The sequence below is a fragment of the Sardina pilchardus genome, chromosome 10 (assembly GCF_963854185.1).
Source record: "Sardina pilchardus chromosome 10, fSarPil1.1, whole genome shotgun sequence".
NCBI classification, from domain to species: Eukaryota; Metazoa; Chordata; class Actinopteri; order Clupeiformes; family Clupeidae; genus Sardina; species Sardina pilchardus.
The window spans coordinates 3,804,930-3,825,739 of NC_085003.1; the positions used below are offsets into that span (position 1 = coordinate 3,804,930).

A 20,810-nucleotide genomic window follows, 5' to 3' on the forward strand; every position below is an offset into this window, starting at 1 on the left:
GAAGCTGCGAAGGCACCCATTGTGTTTCTATGTTTTCTTATTATTATTATAAACTATTATACCTCTGCCATTGGAGTCAATGGCAGCCCATAGAACCGACTGGTGAAAAGTTGTGAAATTTGACACACTGATTGGGGACAGTCCAATAATTAATTTCACCAAGTTTCATGTCGGCACCTCATATGCTCTAGCGCCACCAACAGGTCAAAGTTGGACATGCGTTCACGCACGTAACTTTTGAACCCTTGGGCCAATTTTCAAAAACCAGGTATCTTTGGAATCCTTGGACCAGCTTGAGTTAAACGCACCCTGTGACGTCATTTTCCGCCATGATGGATTTCCCGCCATTTTGGATTTTGTCAAAAACACTCAAAATGTATCAGGGGTCACAAATTTTGTCCGATCGACACCAAACTTGACACAGAGCATCCTCAGACCATGGTCTATTCAGCTCGTGCTTTTTGTCTTCGGAACTTTAACCGTTGGCCTGTGACAGCCAATCAAAATTCACGGCGAAGCCGCCAAACAGGAAGTGGGCTCATATTTCAGCAACCCTTGCATGCATCAAAACCAAACTTGGTACATGGACTCAAGACCCCATCAGGAGGAGGCTCAAGAAATTTGGTGACCTTTGACCTCTAGAGGGCACCGTAATTAGCAAAAAGGCATTTTGGCCTGTAGCTGTTGATGTGTTTGGAATTTAAACTTGCTACTGGTGTCTGGTTATACTGTGAGAAGTCCTTAGGCTGACCCATCTCAATTTGTGATATCAACCTTTTTGATTCGGCCGCCATATTGGATTTAATCAAAATGCCTTAAACATTTACACAGGTCACAAAATGTGTCCGATCTTCACGAAACTTCACACAGATGATCTTCAGCCCGAGTGTAACATAGGCCTTGCTTTTCGGAACAATATCTTAAACCGTTCGCCCGCAACAGCTAATCGAAATTGGCGGCGAAGCCGCCAAACAGGAAATGGGCTTGCATCTCGGCCAATCTTGGGTTGTTTGACATCAAAATTCTTATGACTGCTTAAAACTACATACCTGACGTAACAGCATCGAGTTACCATGGCAACTCTGCCCTTTTGACCTGCCTGCTTGGCCCCCACATTGCTGCTTGCAGCTATATTTTCTCCTGAAATTGCATTAATGCATGCGATGCAGGATAACTTGACTTGACAATTAGCTGACCAATGCAATTTTCTATATGTGTTGTTATTCCTAAAAACCCTTTCAAAGTTTTCATGTCACGTGACACAAGCGAACCACTTTACGGCCATAGACCTAAAAGAAGGTTCAGCTTCACGACGGTCGTAATCGGTCGCGATTGTCGCGAGCATCCATGAGCTAAATGCTAGCATGTTACAGGGAAAACGGCCCATCCTATGAAAAGCAGAAAGGACATGAGTGACTTTTTATTTCATTTCCAGTGGAAAACCTATACTCAGGTAGCTACTACGACAATGTACATCAAGAAATGGAGTTGTCAACTGTGAAAAAAACGATTTCTAGCCGCTTAGCCCCATAGACCACAATTCATTTATCACTTGCTCGGCAACGCCCCTAGCGGAATTTCAACAGATTGCAGGAACAATCCGGTACAATGGAGTTAATAGGAAGTGGACCGGCTCTCCCTAAAGGGGCTCTGGTATGGCCTAGGCGAATTGTGAAACTACCTCGTTGAAATAGCACTTTTATTTTGATGAAATATCTGGTGGCCATCTTGGACAGTTTAGCAGAAGGACACAGGTATCATTAATTTAGCTTGTTTGAGTATGGCGGTATTTGAAAAATGGAAATTGTAACAGGTCTTACAGCGACAGTGAGCAAGCTATTGCAGTTCTCCGGCTTGTCTGTGAAGAATGTATCTGGGACCAAAAATATGGAAGAAAAGGCATTAGAGGTTTATGGTAAAATCATCATTAAAGTTGTATGCTATCGATGTTGCTTGCTAAGGTTAACACTCAAATAAATGCTCAGTAAGTTCGATCGGTTATTCTAATTAGAATAAACGCCTATAACGTGGCCTAACTGTCTGCGTCTCAGATAATATAGTTAAGTGCAAAGGTGAACATGGTTTATCCCCTTGCATGGCATGTTTTCTTTTTTCTGGTTAGAATAGTCACCCGGTACAAGTCAGTTGTTGTTCGATGGGTGAAACGCTGTCACACTATCAGGCTACCGACATTTACTTTGGATTTTCGGTGAGGAACTGCCGTATAGCTCACGTCATTCATCTGCTGTCAACCACTTCAATAGGTAAACAAATGTAAAGACCAATGCACGAATTACCCAAATCGATCGAATGGACGTTGATGTTATCGCAGTGATCTGTTGCGTCCATGCTGTCAATCTTTTCAGATGATGTGCTTGATCTCAGACTCGACATGTAGCCTACAATATGTGACATATCTGCATTTGTTTACCTTTGCACTTTCTATCCCAAATATTTTCTTCAAATACAGACTTTTTTTCAGAGCAAGGACTAGCCTACTTAGAATTCAGACAAAGACAAAAGCTCTTTAACAGCTGTAAAGAGCTTTAAAACGCCTGATAGGAGCTGAACAAATAGGCATATCTGTTTGTGAAGGAAATATTTTGGATAAAAACTGCAGAAGTAGACAAATACAGTTTTCACTGTGCAATGGGCAACTCAACAGCTAATCAAGTGACCCCCACCATGCCTTTGTTCTTTTCCATTTTATTACTACGTACAGTCCAGTGGTGTAGTCTGCATGATATGCAGGACTACGCAGCTATACCCACTTAAAATAGACAAGGATATGTATTCATTTTGGGTTGATCACAGTATACCCACTACAGCTATCTACATCCCAGTATATCCACTAGCCTACAGCTAACTAGACTACACCACTGATACAGTTCCGAGCCTTGGACTGTGAGAGACATCTGAGGTTTTTTTTGAGTCCACACAATGAAAGAAGCCCTTAAAATGTTAACATTGGACATGCCTGTATTTCAACTAATATCTTATTTTTTCGTAGATGTTATCCGTACTATTCGAGATCCAGAGAAACCCAACACTCTGGAGGAGCTAGATGTTGTTTCTGAGAAATGCATTGACGTCCATGAACTTGGAGATGATGAATACCTCATTATCATCAAGTTCTCTCCTACAGTACCCCACTGTTCTCTGGCAACATTGATAGGTATGTACAGTGTGTAGAATAAACAATGTTGAAGATTATTAATTAGAATGATTAATTTTACATGCACCTGTACCTGTGCAGACAGCGTTATCAAACAGAGTTACATTTCTGTGGTTGTTTCTATTTTGTTTTCATTAGAATTGTAATCAGCAGCTTATCAGACCTATTTCTTATCCCAGCTTATCAGACCTATTTCTCAGCTAGCACCATAGTGATTTAAAGAATATATATTTTATCTTTTAATGATGAAGCTGGGTCATTCCACCTCAATTCAACGGATTTTAGAGAAAATTTCTGCTTGACCATCTCAGATTTGCTTCAAACGTTTACCATCTAAAGAGTAACCATTTAAACTAACTTAGCCAAAATATTAGATTGGTATACCTAATACATCCAGAGAAATCTTTTTTTGAACATGGTACCCCCCTTCTGATTTTTGGCACATTGGCGCCCTCATCTAAATCTGCAGCAAAGTTCAGATGTCATTATCTCCAAAAGTTTTCAAGCTAAAGACTTCAAATTTTCTGTGAATAATGATTGCTACATATAGATTCCACATATTCATTCGTAAGCGGTATGTGTTGACACCGACTGTGCTTCAATCTTGTGAAATCAGAAGAAAAATTGCAGATGTTTTTCACATCCCCACATTGGGTGCCCCATTATACAATTTATAAACAAAATGTTTGGCAAATGGTTATGTCTCTCTACAGAAGTGTTTAAGCTGTTTTTGAAAAAGTAATTAAGAGGTGTCTATATTGCTTTTTTGTTGGAAGTATTGTAACACAAAACTGAAAAATAATCAATTTGGATGATATTGTATCTCCCCATTACAGAGGTATGACAAGCTATACCAATGAATTGAACACATCTCCAGAAAGAGTATGGAATGGGCTTTCAGACTGTGAAATTTCAAGATGGTATTATGACTATGGTTATTGAAATGTTATTTTTTAAATATTGGTCTACTATAACAACACATTGCTGATATCACTAAATAGTGACATCTAGTGGCATTAAATAGTGGCAGCAGCAATTTATTTAGGAAATACAGGAAATATGTAATTAGTTCATCACCCAGCAAGTAAATTAAAAAATAAATGTTTAACAGAATAAGACATAAACATCTGATACTTAGGAATAAGACAAGGATTATGAAATCATGAAATAATAGCACAAAAAAACAATGCTAATTGTTGCAATAGACCAATATTTAAAAAAATACAATTTAAATAACTGCAGCTATAATACCATCTTGAAATTTCACAGTCTGAAAGCCCATTTCATACTCTTTCTGGAGATGTGTTCAATTCATTGGTATAGCTTGTCATACCTCTGTAATGGGGAGATACAATATCATCCAAATTGATTATTTTTCAGTTTTGTGTTACAATACTTCCAACAAAAAAGCTATATAGACACCTCTTAATTACTTTTTCAAAGATAGCTTAAACACTTCTGTAGAGAGACATAACCATTTGCCAAACATTTTGTTTATAAATTGTGTAATGGTGCACCCAATGTGGGGGTTTGAAAAACATCTGCAATTTTTCTTCTGATTTCACAAGATTGAAACATAGTCAGTATCAATACATACGGCCTATGAATGAATATGTGCCATCTATAGGTAGCAATCACTGTTCACAGAAAATTTGAAGTCTTTAGCTTGAAAACTTTTTGAGATAATGACATCTGAACTTTGCTGCAGATTGAGATGAGGGCGCCAATGTGCCAAAAATCAGAAGGGGGGTACCATGTTCAAAGATGTTTTTCTCTGGATGTATTAGGTATACCAATCTAATATTTTGGCTAGGTTAGTTTAAATGGTTACTCTTTAGGTGGTAAAATTTTGAAGGAAATCTGAGATGGTCAAGCAGAAGGCATTTGTTGAATTGAGGTGGAATGACCCAGCTGTATTTGAATATTTCTTGTGTTAAGACATGAGTATCATTTCATAAAAAACTCTTGTAGTAAAAGGTATTGCATATCATCTCTCAAATGTTTAGTCCTAATGGGTAACAAATGCTCAAAGAGAGTTTCAAAAAGAAAATGGGGAAAGGTGAATGATGCTTGCCAAGCTTTGAGGGGGTTTTAGCAGTAGCAGCCCATCAGGATCTGCAAGGCCCTCTCTGTTATTTTCAAACTGATGAAAAATCATGGATGCATGGAGTCTTTGTTTAAAGGGGACATATCATACCTCTTTTTAAACGAGGTTAGAATTGGTCTCTCCCAAATTGAGCCGTTTCTGGGCTGGCCACGCCTCCGGCTGCATGTATTGATTATGCCAAAGATCGTATAGTTAGGAAGTTGAATCATAAAGGGGGTTTTCAATGGAATGGTGCCCACTTCCGCCTCCTATCTGGGCGTGATCAGTGACGAGTAATCGGTTTAGACCAGTGTAGAAGCAGCAGAAGCAGTGTGCCGTTGATAACAGGTGGCCTGCGCAATTAGCGGAGACAGGTCAGGTCAGGAGGGACAGGTTGTGAACAAAGTTATTTTTCTATGTATTTATCACGCTGGAAAATACGATTTCAATGTGGGAATGTTAAAAAGACGTGTGCCTTGTAGAATATGGGTTCGTTACTTGCATTGCTGAATGTAGGGCTAAGGGAATGGTCATAATCCGAGATAAGGTTTATTTCTCCCGTTTGCCTCGTAAATGGGAGTGGCACTACGTCACAGGGTAACCGGAATTGACCCTCATATGATTCGTCTCGCTTTATAAACCGTCTCTGATTACGCTGCTCGTTTCACAGGTGAAAATGACTAGAACAGTAGAGGCCTAAATATGAACGCAAAGGCCCGCAAAAAGTGAGTTTCGCATGATATGTCCCCTTTAAAGGTACACTATGCAAGATGTTCCATTGTCTACCTCTCTTGTAACCACTGTGAAGCCAAGTTGATAGTAAACAAACCTGTAATAGGGGAATCGTTCAACTGTCAGTCGTTCAATCAATCGTTCAATCAGTGGGTCTCTACTGAGAGAACCAACAATGCAACTTAAACAATTATCAACCCGAAGACATCTCACGAGAATTGCAAAACATTACCATGTCAGTAGATAATAGCTCTTTGGACCTCCACAACAAAAGCATTTTCATTGTGTACAGGGAGAGAAAGCCATGAGAAGTAGGCTATTTACAATGGCAAAGTAAAATATAAATATATCACAAGGGAGCTGTAGAGTTGCCAAAAATGCCTGAAACTGCATAGTACACCTTTAACTTACCATTGATTATTTGCATGTATAATTACCATTGATTATTTGCATTTCCCTCTTCCATTTGAAGTTGAAGGACTATCCAAGCGTACCGAGTCATTTGAACTATGCCCATTGTTCATGCCTCTTGTGCAGTAGACATAAAGCGCAGACTCCCCAGACTGATGTTTAATCTCAAAAGATTGAGTTTAGTCTGGTGATAGCCAGGCTACCAGAGTAGACCATGCATGCATTCACAGTACCATGACATTTAGAAGAACTTATATTTTGATTGATTTGTTTAATTAGTAAATTATTTTGGCGAGGTAGGCGGAATCTGGATTCTCAGTTCTTATACCACTGCTTGGTTGAGTGGCCAATTGTCATGCGTTCTTTAGAATGTGTAATAACCGTAGGTTATTTGCACACCTATGAAGAAGCTTCAGGTTTTTTGTCCGTATCACACTTGTATATTAATTCACCGAACTCGTTGTAAAGTTTAAATGAACTGTCATGTTTCATCAGAGCTGTAAAATATCAACGTTTAGAGCATAGCAACTTTGCAGCATGTGATGGAGGTTGCATTTAGCTAGTGACATGGCATAGGCTAAGTAAATTAGCGATTTTTCAAAGTTAAGGCTCATCAGAATCCAGAACGCTGCATCGTCCATTATCCCTAATCCTGTACGTCTCAACTGGATGAACTGAATTCTGAATAGTAATGAGCACAGTCAATTCCACCTACATGTAGGACTGACCAGCTTTTGTAATTGCCCTGATTTCGTTGCTTATTTCTTTTCAGTGGCTAGAGCTGACAGAGGAGGTAGCAGTTCATTTTCACAATATGGCAAAACATAAAGACCTTACATATTAAAAGCAACTGCAGTACACCTCAGAAAATCCTTAGTGCTGCACCCACTCAGCATCATAGCAATAACACTGAATCTGAAATTCAGATGTGTTTAGTATTACTTCAGGCACAAATCTGCTTGTCATGTATTTTCCCCCCACTCTCTAGCTGACTAGTTTTGTCAGGATATTCATTCATTTTTCATTGATTGGACATTTTAACAACATTTTCAACCAAAAAAACCTAACCTAGTCTGTTTTACATGGTCAAGATATGACAGAGATTCTGTAGATGAAGCTAATGGTTTTTCTCTCGCACTTCTAGGCCTCTGTCTTCAAGTCAAATTACAACGATGCCTACCATTTAAACACAAGGTAAACACTTTTCATTTATTTTCGTTTAATTCTAGGGAAAACATCTAGTGTACCAGATACCCATTTGTTTTATGCGTAGGTCGTAGGGCAAGTGTTGATTACAGCTCCTATCCTGTTCTAATCCTACATTTATTATTGTATTGATGTGTTTGTGTTTTACAGTTGGAAATTTACATTTCTGAAGGAACACATTCAACTGAGGAAGACAGTAAGCACTCAAGATTCATTTTATTTTTGAAATATTAACTAAATAGCAATAACCTAAATATCTTGAGAACTTCTGTTTATAAATCTGTCAGGTTTGTAATGGAATTTAACTTTTGTTCCACTGCAGTTAACAAACAAATCAATGACAAAGAGAGGGTTGCTGCTGCAATGGAAAACCCTAACCTGCGGGAAATTGTGGAACAGTGTGTTACTGAACCAGATGACTAGAGCTACTCTGTTGTTATTGTCTTTAACTACTGAAAGTATACTTCAGCTGGAAGGTTTCATTCTGTTCACTCTGTCCCCATGAGAAACCTGTTTCTGTGATGCTGCCTCTAAATTATATGAAAATGAAAAAGTGCAGTATAATAATGAACTTTGCTCCTCTAGCTAGATAGAAATGTAATCTCCAGTGCAGAAGAAAATCCCAGATAATTGAAATCCACCATGGCTTGATTTTGAAGGTTTGACAGAGAATTCACTCAGGTGTACTGTATGATAACAATGTATGGCATTAAAACGTTTAAATCACTAAGCTTTGCCATGCCATACAACTTCTGTCATGATTTTTACTGCACCTGCAGTAAGCTACACGTATTGGCAGCATTTTCCTGAAATTTCATTTATATATTTTATTGTGTAAATCTAAATATTTTCTTAATAAAATTACCATCTGCCTTTATGTAAAATTGAGAATTCACGAGAACTGACACTTGTCTACTTTTGATTCGTTTTTATTTGTTTTAGTTATATCCTATGCAGTGTTTTCCAAATATCAGTAGTGGCTTCATATTAAACATATTCTTCACCTCTATAGTTTCAAATGTTGCTTTTGTCCCAATTAACATCTCTCATGTGCCTTTTTCTGTAAACTGCCAACACAGAATGTTTTTGCATGTCACACTCAAAACCCCATAGTACTACCCCATATATTATAAAATGACTTCTAAAATGATAGCCGACAACTAGACAGAGTAAACCCAGCCTGATCTGCCGACGATTGGATTTTGCCCTGCAGCTCAGGTTGGAAACCCCAACATTTTTCTATCCTACTTCTGTTACAAATCTGCGGGGACCAATCACAAACTGGCTTATTGGTCTGATTGGTTGAAAGACTACACAGAGCAGACTACCCAGACTCATGTTTAATCTTAAACGATTGAGCTTGGTCTGGTGATGGCCAGGCTAGGCAACTACATGAGAGGACACACTTTCCGTGGGATAAACAGTGTATTTGGGATAAAGCACAATTATTCCAAAGGAACATGCTACAGTTTATGTTCAAACATACAAAACCATTCTATCATTTCCAAGAAACAGTTATATGAACCCCAAATAATCCTTTATGTCCCTCAAGAGCACAATTGGAAAAACACTCCATCCCTCATATAGAAACCAATGAAAGCAGTGTATGAGTAAACTACATACCCCAAAAAGATAGAAAGAAATTTAAAAAATCCCATTAGAAATAAATAATGTAATGTGTTGCTTTTATACTCTACAACTGATTTCAACATTGACTCCTATTTTCCCTGGCATAAATAATTACTTCAGTTCACACTATAATTATTAATGATAATTAGCCTAATATATAATTTTAGTTTAACTACTACACATCTTACCCACCATACTTTTTTGAACTTGTACAATAAAGTTTATCAGCATGGCTGTTATTATCCTTGACCTTGAATATCTAGTAGCCTAATCGGCCTTATCCATAAAGTAGAATCACAGCACAATAGCAAATAAGTCTGCTTAAAAGAACACATCTAAAACATACATTTCATCTCTGTGACATACTCACACACATCAGTGATGTTTTAACTGTCAGGCAAACCCTACTCAAAAACCTTGTCCATTTAGCTTAGGAAGCCCTCTATCAACAGGAGGTATTACAAGTAGGGCTAGTAACGGAAGTCTTCTAATGGGATAGAACATTGATCATGATGGACACCACTGTGATGAATATTAATGCACTAATCAATGGTCACAGATTTCACGGATCACTGAATGACTACTAATATGGAATAACCCTGGCATACTATGAATGGGGTGTACTGTTTTATGTTCCATCATATTACCAACTTTTTAAAATTCTTTACCGTCAATTTTTAAGTCACTTTGGACAAAAGTGTTTGCTAAATTCCACAAGCAATACCGTAACCTGTGCCTCATAACCAACAAAGAAAAAAAAGTGCAAAAATGTTTTACATCCCTTCAATTTCACATATCAAATATAAATACATTGCTTGTGTTGATTCACAGAAAAGAAGTGCATTCTGGATCATTCATATACACAATGCTTAAAAATCTGCTCAATTTATGTAGACATGCACAGATATTATATGTCAGATTCAATCACACACAGTAACAAGGCAGGGCTAAGAAATCTGTTCAGGAAAGTGGCTAAAGATTCACAATAATTAAGAAATGTATACTTTTCACAGACATCAATTATATATAATTAAATTATCAGCTCAGAACATTAATCATGGTGACCCATATGCCCTAAGTCTAAAACATAAACATTTATATTAGAAAAGTACTGAAGGTTCAAGGTTGCTATAATAAACAGCATGCACGGTACATTGTCATCCCACATGTCGAACTCACACGCAGAGAGACACCCTCATTGGCCGAGATGAAAAGGACAGAACCTTTTCTCAAGATCAAATCAGAGAAGGAAGAGGGAACAGCAGCAGTTGCCTCACCACTGATCACCAGCAGGATGCCAGCACTGTCCACTGGGTTAATGGTGTATTCCTTTACAGCACTTGGGATCTGTTCATTAACAAAGTCACATGTGTGTTGTTTAAAGAATACAGAACTGCGAAATCATGCCATCAAGCCATGTAATTGCCGTCATCACCATCTTTAATAATACAATTAATTTACTAACACAATTTATTCTGTTTTTAAGCCACACTTACAATAGTAGTACTGGTACTATGGAGCAGGATTAATGTACAACATAAAATAGACTATATTGCCAAAAGTATTTGCTCAACAGCCTTGACTCACATATGAACTTCAGTCACATCCCATTCTTAGTCCATAGGGTTTAATATGACGTCTGTCCACCCTTTGCTGCTATAACAGCTTAAACTTTTCTGGGAAGGCTTTCCAGGCTGAGAGCATTGTGGAAAGCCTTCCCAGAAGATTTGAAATTTGAAATTTTGCAACAATGGTCTTCTTACCTCAATCCTCATAACGGAGAAGTCTGGAACAGCCGGATCATAGAGGTGGACAAAGGGATCTGAGCAGCATTGCTTACAGGGGAAAATCTTAGAGTCAGGTGGACCAGGGGTGTAGTTGAGCATCTCACACAGTGTGTTGACATCAATGTATTTGGGGGTTAATCCAGCACGCACTGTATTATCTGAACAGGCCATGCACTCAATGCAGTCTGGTAGAAGACAAGAAAACATATTTGGTATCAATTTGGCTTTCCTTCAGTCAACTGCACCAACTGCACTATTCAGTGCTGTAAATGGACGTAATGATTGCTAACACAATCTATGCACAGTTGATATGGCAATCATAACAATCATGGTACATCATATACCTCTCAGATTCACACTGTGACACTTCTATTCTGCAACACAAACTCTAAGGTTTTCTTAACTCTTCTGGTTTTCTTTTGAGTTTTCTCCTCTTCATTTCGCTCTAGATCTGATATCCATGTTAAACAACTGACATCATCACCGGGCTATTATTAAATACAGACCTCCACTCAAGTAAGCATGTGGCTCACTGGCCCCCAGGAACATGGCTTGACCCGGCTCCAGAATCATATGGTTGAGAAAGTAGATGGAGAAGCATCCTATATCTCCTGGGAACTGAGAATTTAGTCGCAGCAAAAGCTTCCCGTGACTTCCTGATGTATCTTTACCGGTTTCTTCTACAAACAGGAAAAAAATAACTTCATATGTTAAATCTGTTCTTACTTAAACAAATATGTAAAACATTGACCACTGACAAACAGAACATACGCTATGGAGCTCCTGCCATTCTGTATCAACTACAATCAAACTCATATAAAATTGAGTATCATCTTGAACCTCTGGTCCAAAACAAACAGGTTAATGCTGCATAGTGTTAAGTAGCTATCAGGAAATCATGTCAGTTGCACAGTTGGCATCCTACAAATCACAGACTTGGAAATGAGACAGGAAAAATATTCACCATCATCTGTGATTCTTTTTACCAGCATGTTGAGCTGATCCACAAAAACGTTCTTTTCACAAGTCATCATTCTGGTGAAGCACATCTTCAAAGCCTTTGCAGCGCGGCGCGGGTCTTCAGCACTGTTCTGTAATTCCTCTGAAGCTTCATCTCCTATTAGAGTATGAAACTCTGGAACAGCTGAAAACAAAGAGGGGGGGGGGGGTCATAATGCCATGACTCAATGCCATGTCTGCCATTTACATGATAAGCTTCCTCATCCCCTATACCTCAAATGAGTGGATAAGGGATGGGCTGACATGGCCCCTTGAGACCAACATAAAAAACACAGAGATATTCACAGAAAACGGTGTCCAGCCTACCCGCCACTCAGGGGGCCCGGTGTGGCGGGTGGGTGACGGATTAACAACAATAGTTCCTTGTCATCCTTGTTACGGTACATGCCCACCAAGTTCCATGCAGCCCGGTCTTTCAATGTCCCGGGAATCGCTGACACAAATTTATTGAAATGCAACCAGTATTAAATTCTGATCTATCTATTTATCTTTTACTATCAACTTCGGCCTGACTCAACCCACTTTGTGCATCTTACTTCACTCTAATGTATGAGTGCAGCATACTGTTGCATTATGCATATTTTCTCAATGTCGTTACACCTTTTAATCAAATGTTTTACAATTTAATTATTAAGCTTTTTCTAAGTTCCTCCAAAATACGCAAACTTGATAATGAATGAATCATAAATTAAATTCAAAAGGCGTAGGTACTGTAGCCATACTTACCTTTCAGAAAAGTTGAGATTTCCTCCAGTGGCCTAAAGCCACATAGACCCTCAAACCGTGTTAGTGCTATGGCCATCTCAGGCTTATGGTTGTTGTCAGGATAGTGCTCAGGAAACTGGTCATGTAGCTGGACAGCCAACTCCTAAACAAAGAGTTGGTGAAGGGCCAAATTAGATTTTCCTCACCACTCACCAGTATGGTCAAATAGCAGTCTTTTACCATTACCAATATCCACAAAACAGGGACATGCAATGGAGTAATATTTTACATACCATCACATAAAATCGAACTGGTACAGTACCTAGTCTGTACTTACTTTGTTAGGGTGGGCCTGAATTGATAATGCTGTTTTCACAGACAGGACTTTAAAAAGAAACGGCAGTTGTCCATGAAAGGTGTTTTTGACCTTTGACCCTAAGCATGCTGGATTTTCTGCAATCCACTGACCAAGAGTCCTCTGTGGTATCCTGTTGTCTTTGATGCAGGCATCCCCTTTAGGGTGCGTACCCATCCAGAGCTGAAACACACATCAGACTTGTTGTAGAACACAACAAGAACGACACTAACGGCGAATTAAAAGTGGCTTAGCTTAGCACCAGTTTTAACAATGACATTAATCAAAGGGGCCATATGCAGTTTTGGCAATTTATATATTTCACAACACTCTACTGGTCAGTGTTTCTGTTCTTCTGCTTCTTTTCCGCTCACTCTGCCATGACAAATATCTGAGGAACTCCATCGCTACCTTGTTCTTATAGCTGTGAAATGCCGTAAAGCAATTTGTTAACTTGCGAGACCTGAAACTCCCGTAAGACTTCCTGACTGTGAGGCCGACGGCTCACCGAACCAAAGTTGCAAGGCTGTTTTTTCCACTCACAGACACTAGCGGGAAGTGAGAAAGCCACCGTTCAACCCGAAAAAAGTAACATTAATCTCAATGACTCCGAAGCTGTTAAATTAGCGTAAATTGAGTAAAAAAAACAACAACATGGTGCCCCTTTAAGAATGAACCAAGATAGTCTAACCTCAGCATATGGTTGATCATGTTTAATAAACGCCTGAGGATCGTCTCCAGTAACCAGTTTGGCTACTTCACTGTCCATTCCAACTTTTCCCCAGGCGTAGTTTTGTACCACACATGACAAAGGAAATACTGAAAAGAAAATAAATAGACGTCAACAAGTAAATTTGTTTTGATTAATTGTAAACAGATGAAGAAGCATTGTGTGCATTGTTCTGGCCTAATTTGTGGACCTTAGATAGAACATAGTGCATTAATGGCTATAGTGTCCTATTACCATATTCCATCAAAATTAATTTGAAGATGATACAAAAAGTTTCTCACAAAAAACGTTTACTAAAACAAACTCTCCTAGCTCCTCCTTTACTTTTGCTCTACTTCTTCACTGTAAATGATGATAACTATGTGGAAAAGTTTGGATTATAATGTTTACCATATCATTTAATATGTTATATCTTTTTATTTGTACACCTTTTACTATTTTCATGAAAAATGTGCCAGTTTCTATGGACTATAGACAACAAATACAAAAGCCATTCCTGATGTAACTAGCACCATCGGCTCGAATATGAGGACTCAATGAACCTCTGAGAATAAAGTTTGAATGAATGTATGATTAAATGCTCCAGTGTCTATATGAAGTAGCCTAATTAAGGAGGCCTATAGACCAACAAAATGATTTTAATAATCAACTTATGTAAAATGCCTCACTGGGGACAACTCAGTTGTTTTTTTATATGTGTTAGAGACAAAGTGAATTAAGATGCCATCAGATTACATTGATTCTGTAGGCTATGCAAAGTTTGTTTAGAGGAAAGTGCAGCTGCACAGTTAAGGAGATGCCATCAGTAGGCCTAAATCAGTAGGCCTAGCCTACTCCCTTTCTCCTTCTCCACGTCACAATTTCCACCGCGTCTAGTAGGCTACTACGTGGACTTCCACACTTGCTAGTATATTGCATGTGATCTTGACAGCTGAGGAAGGTATACTGGGAATGTGCGTATAGTCTCTCTAGCACCCGACTCGAGAGCATATGCCATCAAGTATACGTTCTTAATTTTGAGAAACAGCTGACAGTGAGTCTGTGAGTGCGGTCTTTGGGATTGGGAACAGTGAAGCTACACCTACTGCCAGTTGACCGACGAAGCAAGGGCGCACTTCATTTAGGCTAACAGGGAAGCACCAGGAGGCGCGTAACTATAGCCTAGCGTTCTGTTTGGCATCTTAAAAGAATTTGTATTTTTTCCCAAATGTACCCGCCGTGATCACGTGTGGTGTATTTCCTTGTATTATGGAGGTTTGTTGCAGTAGACGCAACGCCAACACCGCCGCAACGTCATCCGGCGCAAGCTTCCTTGGGCGCCGCTTTAAAAGACGGTTCCCTATTGACTCCCATTGATTCCGATTGACCATTTCTAATGAAAACGTCAATAGGGCTCGGGAACAAGCCTTGCATTCTAGGAATATTGCCGCCATATTGGTAGCGCACCGAACGTAATATCCATTTATTCAGATGCAGAAGACAAGAAGCAGAAATGTAGTAGGCTATTAGCGATTCTTTTCCTCTTGCGATCATGGGTGGCGCTGTTACACCCCACTACACAGCAACATACGATCAAGAAGGCAAAAACTAAGTAACAGGAACACACTAATAGGCGGGAGTAAATCCATAGGAATCCATAGTAAACTAAGGAGTGAAGCTGCCAATATGGCTGCGCCCGCAAAGTTTTCACTTCATGATCCCGAGCCCTATTATGTGCTGAAACAAACGCTGACATATGCCAGCAACCATTTCACCATTTTTGTCCGACATATATATAGCAAGAATTTCAACATTTTATTGACGCAACATGGAGAAACTTAAGGGAGAACAAAGACATTACATCCGTGACCCATGTTCAATGGAATTCCCCATTGACCGTGGGTCACGAAAAATAGCAGCCGTTATTTCTTAAATGTCAGAGTATGACATTCAAAATGGTACCTTAATAATACACCACCATTCATAAAGTAACGAAGTATGAAAAAAAAAAAAAAAAACACAATTTATTACATGATCACCCAAACGACTTCATGCCAATTTTCAGCACAGCTTTTATAATCATAATAATGGGTGTGAAATATTCCTTAACCACTAGATGGCGGCATGGCACAGTGCCATACTTTGTTACTTTATGGTGAATTATTAAAATAGGCCTACCATTTTGAATGTCATTACTCTGACATTTAAGAAATAACGGCTGCTGTTTTTCGTGACCCAGAGTCAATGTGGAATTCCATTGAACATGGGTCACGGATGTAATGTTTTTGTTCTCCCTTAAGTTTCTCCACGTTGCGTCAATACAATTTTTAAATACTTACTGTATGTCGGACAAAAATGTAGGTTATTATCAAAGTGAAATGGCTGCTGGCATATGTCAGCGGCGTTTGTTTCAGCACATAATTGACGTTTTCATTAGAAATGGTCAATCGGAATGGGAGTCAATGGGGAACCGTAATACTTTTAATAGCGGCGCCCAAGGAAGCTTGCGCCGGATGACGTGGTAACGCCAACGGGACGCTCGATCACTTTACGCGCCGGTGTAGCCCTGTTAGCCCAAATGAAATGTGCCCTTGCTTTGTCGGTCAACTGGCAGACATAGCGACATTGGAAAATTGCACTCTGTGGCGCAGTGATATGAACTACAAGTTGAAGTTGACGAATGAAAGCATCAACATTTGCCCCGGAACCATGACGAAACACACGTAGCCTACAAACCTGAACTGACTGCCGCCTACTATTCCACTTATTCATTTCCTTTCATTTCCAATAACAGACATGTATTTCAAAGTAGGCTATATCATGTGAAAATGTGGCGCAGTGATGTATGAACTACAAGTTGAAGTTGACGAATGAAAAGAAGCATCAACATTGGCCCCGGAACCATGACGAAACACACGTAGCCTACAAATCTGAACTGACTGCCGCCTACTATTCCACGTATTCATTTCCTTTTATTTCCAATAACATACATGTATTTCAAAGTATATAATGTGAAAATGTGGCATTTACCTCTTATATCCTCCATCGCTGGTGCACAAGCTGCAAACAAACCAGGTAGCTTTCAATGACTATGGAGCGTTCCATTCTGAGAGTGGGGGAGTCCGGAAGCTTGTAGTTTCTAATAACTGCTCGATGGTGTTTTGAGCCCTCAACGTCGTCTTCCAGGCAGCGCTGCCACTGTTTTAAAGGCACTTCCTACCCATAACCTTAATTAGGTATTTGCTGGAAACAAAATTCCATAATATCCACAAAATTCCACAATGTCCACCATGTTTTCAAACAGCTATATCTTAAAAACTACAAAAGGTATTTGCAAAATTCTTGCACCAGGACTTGATGATCAGTAATCAAGTTTTAGTCATAAAGTGTTTATAAAAAAATATATTTTCCCCGGAATAAGCAAAAGAAAGATGGACAAAATGCAATATATTTGTAACCACTAGATGACAGTCTTGCATCACAAACCAGGTTTGCATGGGTTATTCTGGTTTCCTTCATTCTGGCGAGGCCGGATGCCAATTTACGAATCCTACTATGGCCACGCTAAGTCCCGCCCTATGCCTACGCCTGATTGGCTGAGTTCAATGACACTCACGCTGTGCTGGGTTAGGATAGGGTTAAGGTTAGGGTTAGGGTTAGAGCGCCAATCAGAGGGCGGTATAGGGCGGGACTTGGCGTGGCCATAGTAGGATTCGTAATATCACAGGCCGGATTCCAGGAATGCATCTTCTCCATGATTTCTACCTCCCGAAGTGGATCTTTTGGAATTCTGTGCATTCAGACCAAAGGGGCAGGCGAACGTTCGGAGAGTGTAGACAGTATGGCCACCGCCATGGTAAATACACTCTAAACATGAATGTGTTAAAAACACCACAACATGTGTTGAATTTCAACACATCAATGAGTTCTGTTTGGGACAACTTGTGTTAATGGTGACACAGTTGATGTGTAAGTATACTGACACAAAAGTTGTGTCAATATAGTGACACAAAGATGTGTAATAATGTGTTATTGTAACACAGTTATGTGTTACGTGTTAAAATGCTATTTACACATTAGTGTGCTCAGAATTCCAGTTATCCAACACAATTATGTGTCATTCCACTAGGTTAATCAATATCAATATAAATAAAGATGAAGATACAAGTTGAAATATACTTTGGAATGTTTATTTTTCAAGTCAACATTAAAGGGATATTCCGCCATTTTTGGAAATACGCTCATTTTCCACCTCCCCTCGAGCAAAACAATCGATATTTACCTTGTTCTCGTTCATCCAGCCATTCTGTGAGTCTGGCGATACAACTTTTAGCTTCAGCCTAGCATAGATCATTGAATTGGATTAGACCATTAGCTTCTCGCCTGCTAGCTTCATGTTTAAAAGTGACTAAGATTTCTGGTAATTTTCTCATTTAAAACGTGTCTCCTCTCAAGTTAGAAAGTGCAATAAGACCAACTGAAAATGAAACCTGGCGTTTTTCTAGGCTGATTTGACATGGAACTACACTCTCATCTGGCGTAATAATCGAGGCAACTTGCAAACGTACCATAGGCGCAGTGATATCGTACCCAGCATCTGAAAATAGTCCCCATAGACAACAAGCAGTAGTAGTGCCAGTAGTGTGCAAGTTGCCTTGATTATTACGCCAGATGAGAGTGTAGTTCCATGTCAAATCAGCCTAGAAAAACGCCAGGTTTCATTTTCAGTTGGTCTTATTGCACTTTCTAACTTGAGAGGAGACACGTTTTAAATGAGAAAATTACCAGAAATCTTAGTCACTTTTAAACATGAAGCTAGCAGGCGAGAAGCTAATGGTCTAATCCAATTCAATGATCTATGCTAGGCTGAAGCTAAAAGTTGTATCGCCAGACTCACAGAATGGCTGGATGAACGGGAACAAGGTAAATATCGATTGTTTTGCTTGAGGGGAGGTGGAAAATGAGCGTATTTCCAAAAATGGCGGAATATCCCTTTAACATTTCCTTCAAGTTAAATACCTCAAATACCTTTCTACATACTATGGTTATGGTTAGTTATTTAGCAGACGCCTTTGTCCAAAGCCACATACAAAAAAATGACAATACAAATTAAATTAACAGTGAACAATTACAAAAATAGGGAGAATAGCAATATTATCAATAAAACTGTATAAAACAATCATTTTAAGCACTAACCTAATGAGAAATAAATCAATGAATATGAGAATAGCAATTAAATAAGTAATTCAATCAATCATATAATAAGAATAACTATGGCATGGTAAGGCTAAATTTAAGGACAATAGCAAAAATAAATGTCAAATTATGGACAAATTATAACAAAACAATACTATTATACAAACCATAACGCATAACAAACGCTCAAAAGACTAAGTGCATATTAAACAAATATGCCTTATATGTAATATACATACTTAATACATACTTAACACATTTAACATTAAAGGAACACTTCAACGGTTTTTCATATTAAACTACGTTATTCCCTTAACTATGACGAGTTGATACATACCTCTCACGTTTCAATGCGTGCACTCACTGGCTAGCCCAGTTCATTCATTAGGATCCAAACAGAGATTTAGAAACAACCAAACATCTCCATTTTTTCCCTAACACGAGTAGTCACACCACCAAGTATGGCGAGACAAAATAAAATGTGGTGCATTTCTAAGCGGGTAAGAGGGATAACTACGTACTACGACTAGGTGCAGTAATATCCTCACTCCAAAGTGAAACTGAAAGGGCAAGAGTGATGATATTACTGCGCCGAGTCGAGGTGCTCCCAAGTGTTATTCCGCCACACAGTGAGTGCATGCATTGAAACGTGAGAGGTCTGTATCAACTCGTCTTAGTTAAAGTGTAAGTCCGGCGAAAATGTAAAAAAAAAAAAAAAATTCTGAATGAAAATACATCAACTAAGCCACGGAAGAAGTATTTTTCGTTGATCGCGCAGTACAGAGCTAGCACGGGCAAGAGCTACAGCCCAAAATAGCAAACAGTGGGTTAGCATAGGGCTTGCAGCCATACGCTTTCAAACTCCCATTTTTTAAACCACTAACATTGCTCAAAACAGCGCCAAACCTTGTCAGCAGCTTGCTCTAGGTGTCTACACTTAAAACGAAGCACCAATCAGTCTTTAAACTTTGGAATAGTTTGTATACACTTAGAATCAGTTTGAGACAGCAACCCTATCTGAAGCACTGAAATGTCATGCGAGGTTTGGCTTAGTTGATGTATTTTCATTCAGAAAAACTTTTTTTTTTTCAATTTTCGCCGGACTTACACTTTAAGGGAATAACATAGTTTAATATGAAAAATCGGTGAAGTGTACCTTTAACATTTTACCACCAATGACGAACTGTCGTGCTGGGCTAGTCAGATGGTCGATGCAGACAAGCTCTGGCTGCGTCCTTGAAGACCCCTCATCATAAGCGCATAGGGAGATGTTCGTCCAATGCTGAAATAAAGTGTACACATTTATTATACACATCATTCTGACCTGGAGCCTGTATTCATTATGTTCCTTCATGGTGCACGTACACTACATACCGGCACAAAGTTGATCAGGAAAGAAATGGCCGACTTCACACTGCATCGGGTTGAGGCTGATCCCAATCACTTTCTTGACTTTTGGTCCAGGGTCCAGCAGCTGGATAGAGTAATTTTCTAGCAGCTCCATTTTCACTGAAGAGGAGAAAGAAACAGACAAAAAGAAAAAAAGATTAAATATATATTTTAAAAAATCTACAGGGTACACAGATGATAGCACCAAATTGATCATGTGACATAAACCTCTGCATTAAAATGCAATAACATACTTACTTGAGCATACAATATATAATAATATCAGTTCTAATGCTATAATACACACACACTAGGGCTTTTGCCCAAAAATCATATTCGAAGCTTGCTTCTTAATTAATATTCGAATATTTATACATATTTGGACCACTTTATGCAAGCAGACTCTGCAC

General features: G+C 39.0%; 2 protein-coding genes across 5 annotated transcripts; one reads left to right on the forward strand and one right to left on the reverse strand.

Moving 5' to 3' along the window:
* Positions 1-1,723: 1,723 nt before the first annotated feature.
* On the forward strand, positions 1,724-8,617 carry ciao2a (cytosolic iron-sulfur assembly component 2A). 2 transcript variants are annotated; one of them, XM_062546704.1, is made up of 5 exons: positions 1,724-1,915; positions 3,011-3,175; positions 7,549-7,598; positions 7,761-7,806; positions 7,933-8,617. In XM_062546704.1, exons 1-5 carry the CDS (start codon positions 1,798-1,800, stop codon positions 8,031-8,033), a joined length of 480 nt encoding a protein of 159 aa, XP_062402688.1. In that variant the 5' UTR covers positions 1,724-1,797; the 3' UTR covers positions 8,034-8,617. The 2 variants fall into 2 exon arrangements, with proteins under 2 accessions (XP_062402688.1, XP_062402689.1); XM_062546705.1 differs by lacking the exon at positions 1,724-1,915 and adding an exon at positions 1,957-2,264.
* Positions 8,618-9,016: 399 nt separating this feature from the next.
* Positions 9,017-16,982, reverse strand: mpi (mannose phosphate isomerase). 3 transcript variants are annotated; one of them, XM_062546701.1, is made up of 8 exons: positions 16,846-16,982; positions 13,798-13,925; positions 13,089-13,289; positions 12,773-12,914; positions 11,991-12,170; positions 11,533-11,706; positions 11,003-11,211; positions 9,017-10,586 (listed from the first exon to the last, which is right to left on the reverse strand). In XM_062546701.1, exons 1-8 carry the CDS (start codon positions 16,859-16,861, stop codon positions 10,368-10,370), a joined length of 1,269 nt encoding a protein of 422 aa, XP_062402685.1. In that variant the 5' UTR covers positions 16,862-16,982; the 3' UTR covers positions 9,017-10,367. The 3 variants fall into 3 exon arrangements, with proteins under 3 accessions (XP_062402685.1, XP_062402687.1, XP_062402686.1); XM_062546703.1 differs by lacking the exon at positions 13,798-13,925 and having other exon boundaries at positions 16,846-16,908; XM_062546702.1 differs by lacking the exons at positions 13,798-13,925; positions 16,846-16,982 and adding an exon at positions 13,570-13,770.
* Between the last annotated feature and the right edge of the window lie 3,828 nt (positions 16,983-20,810).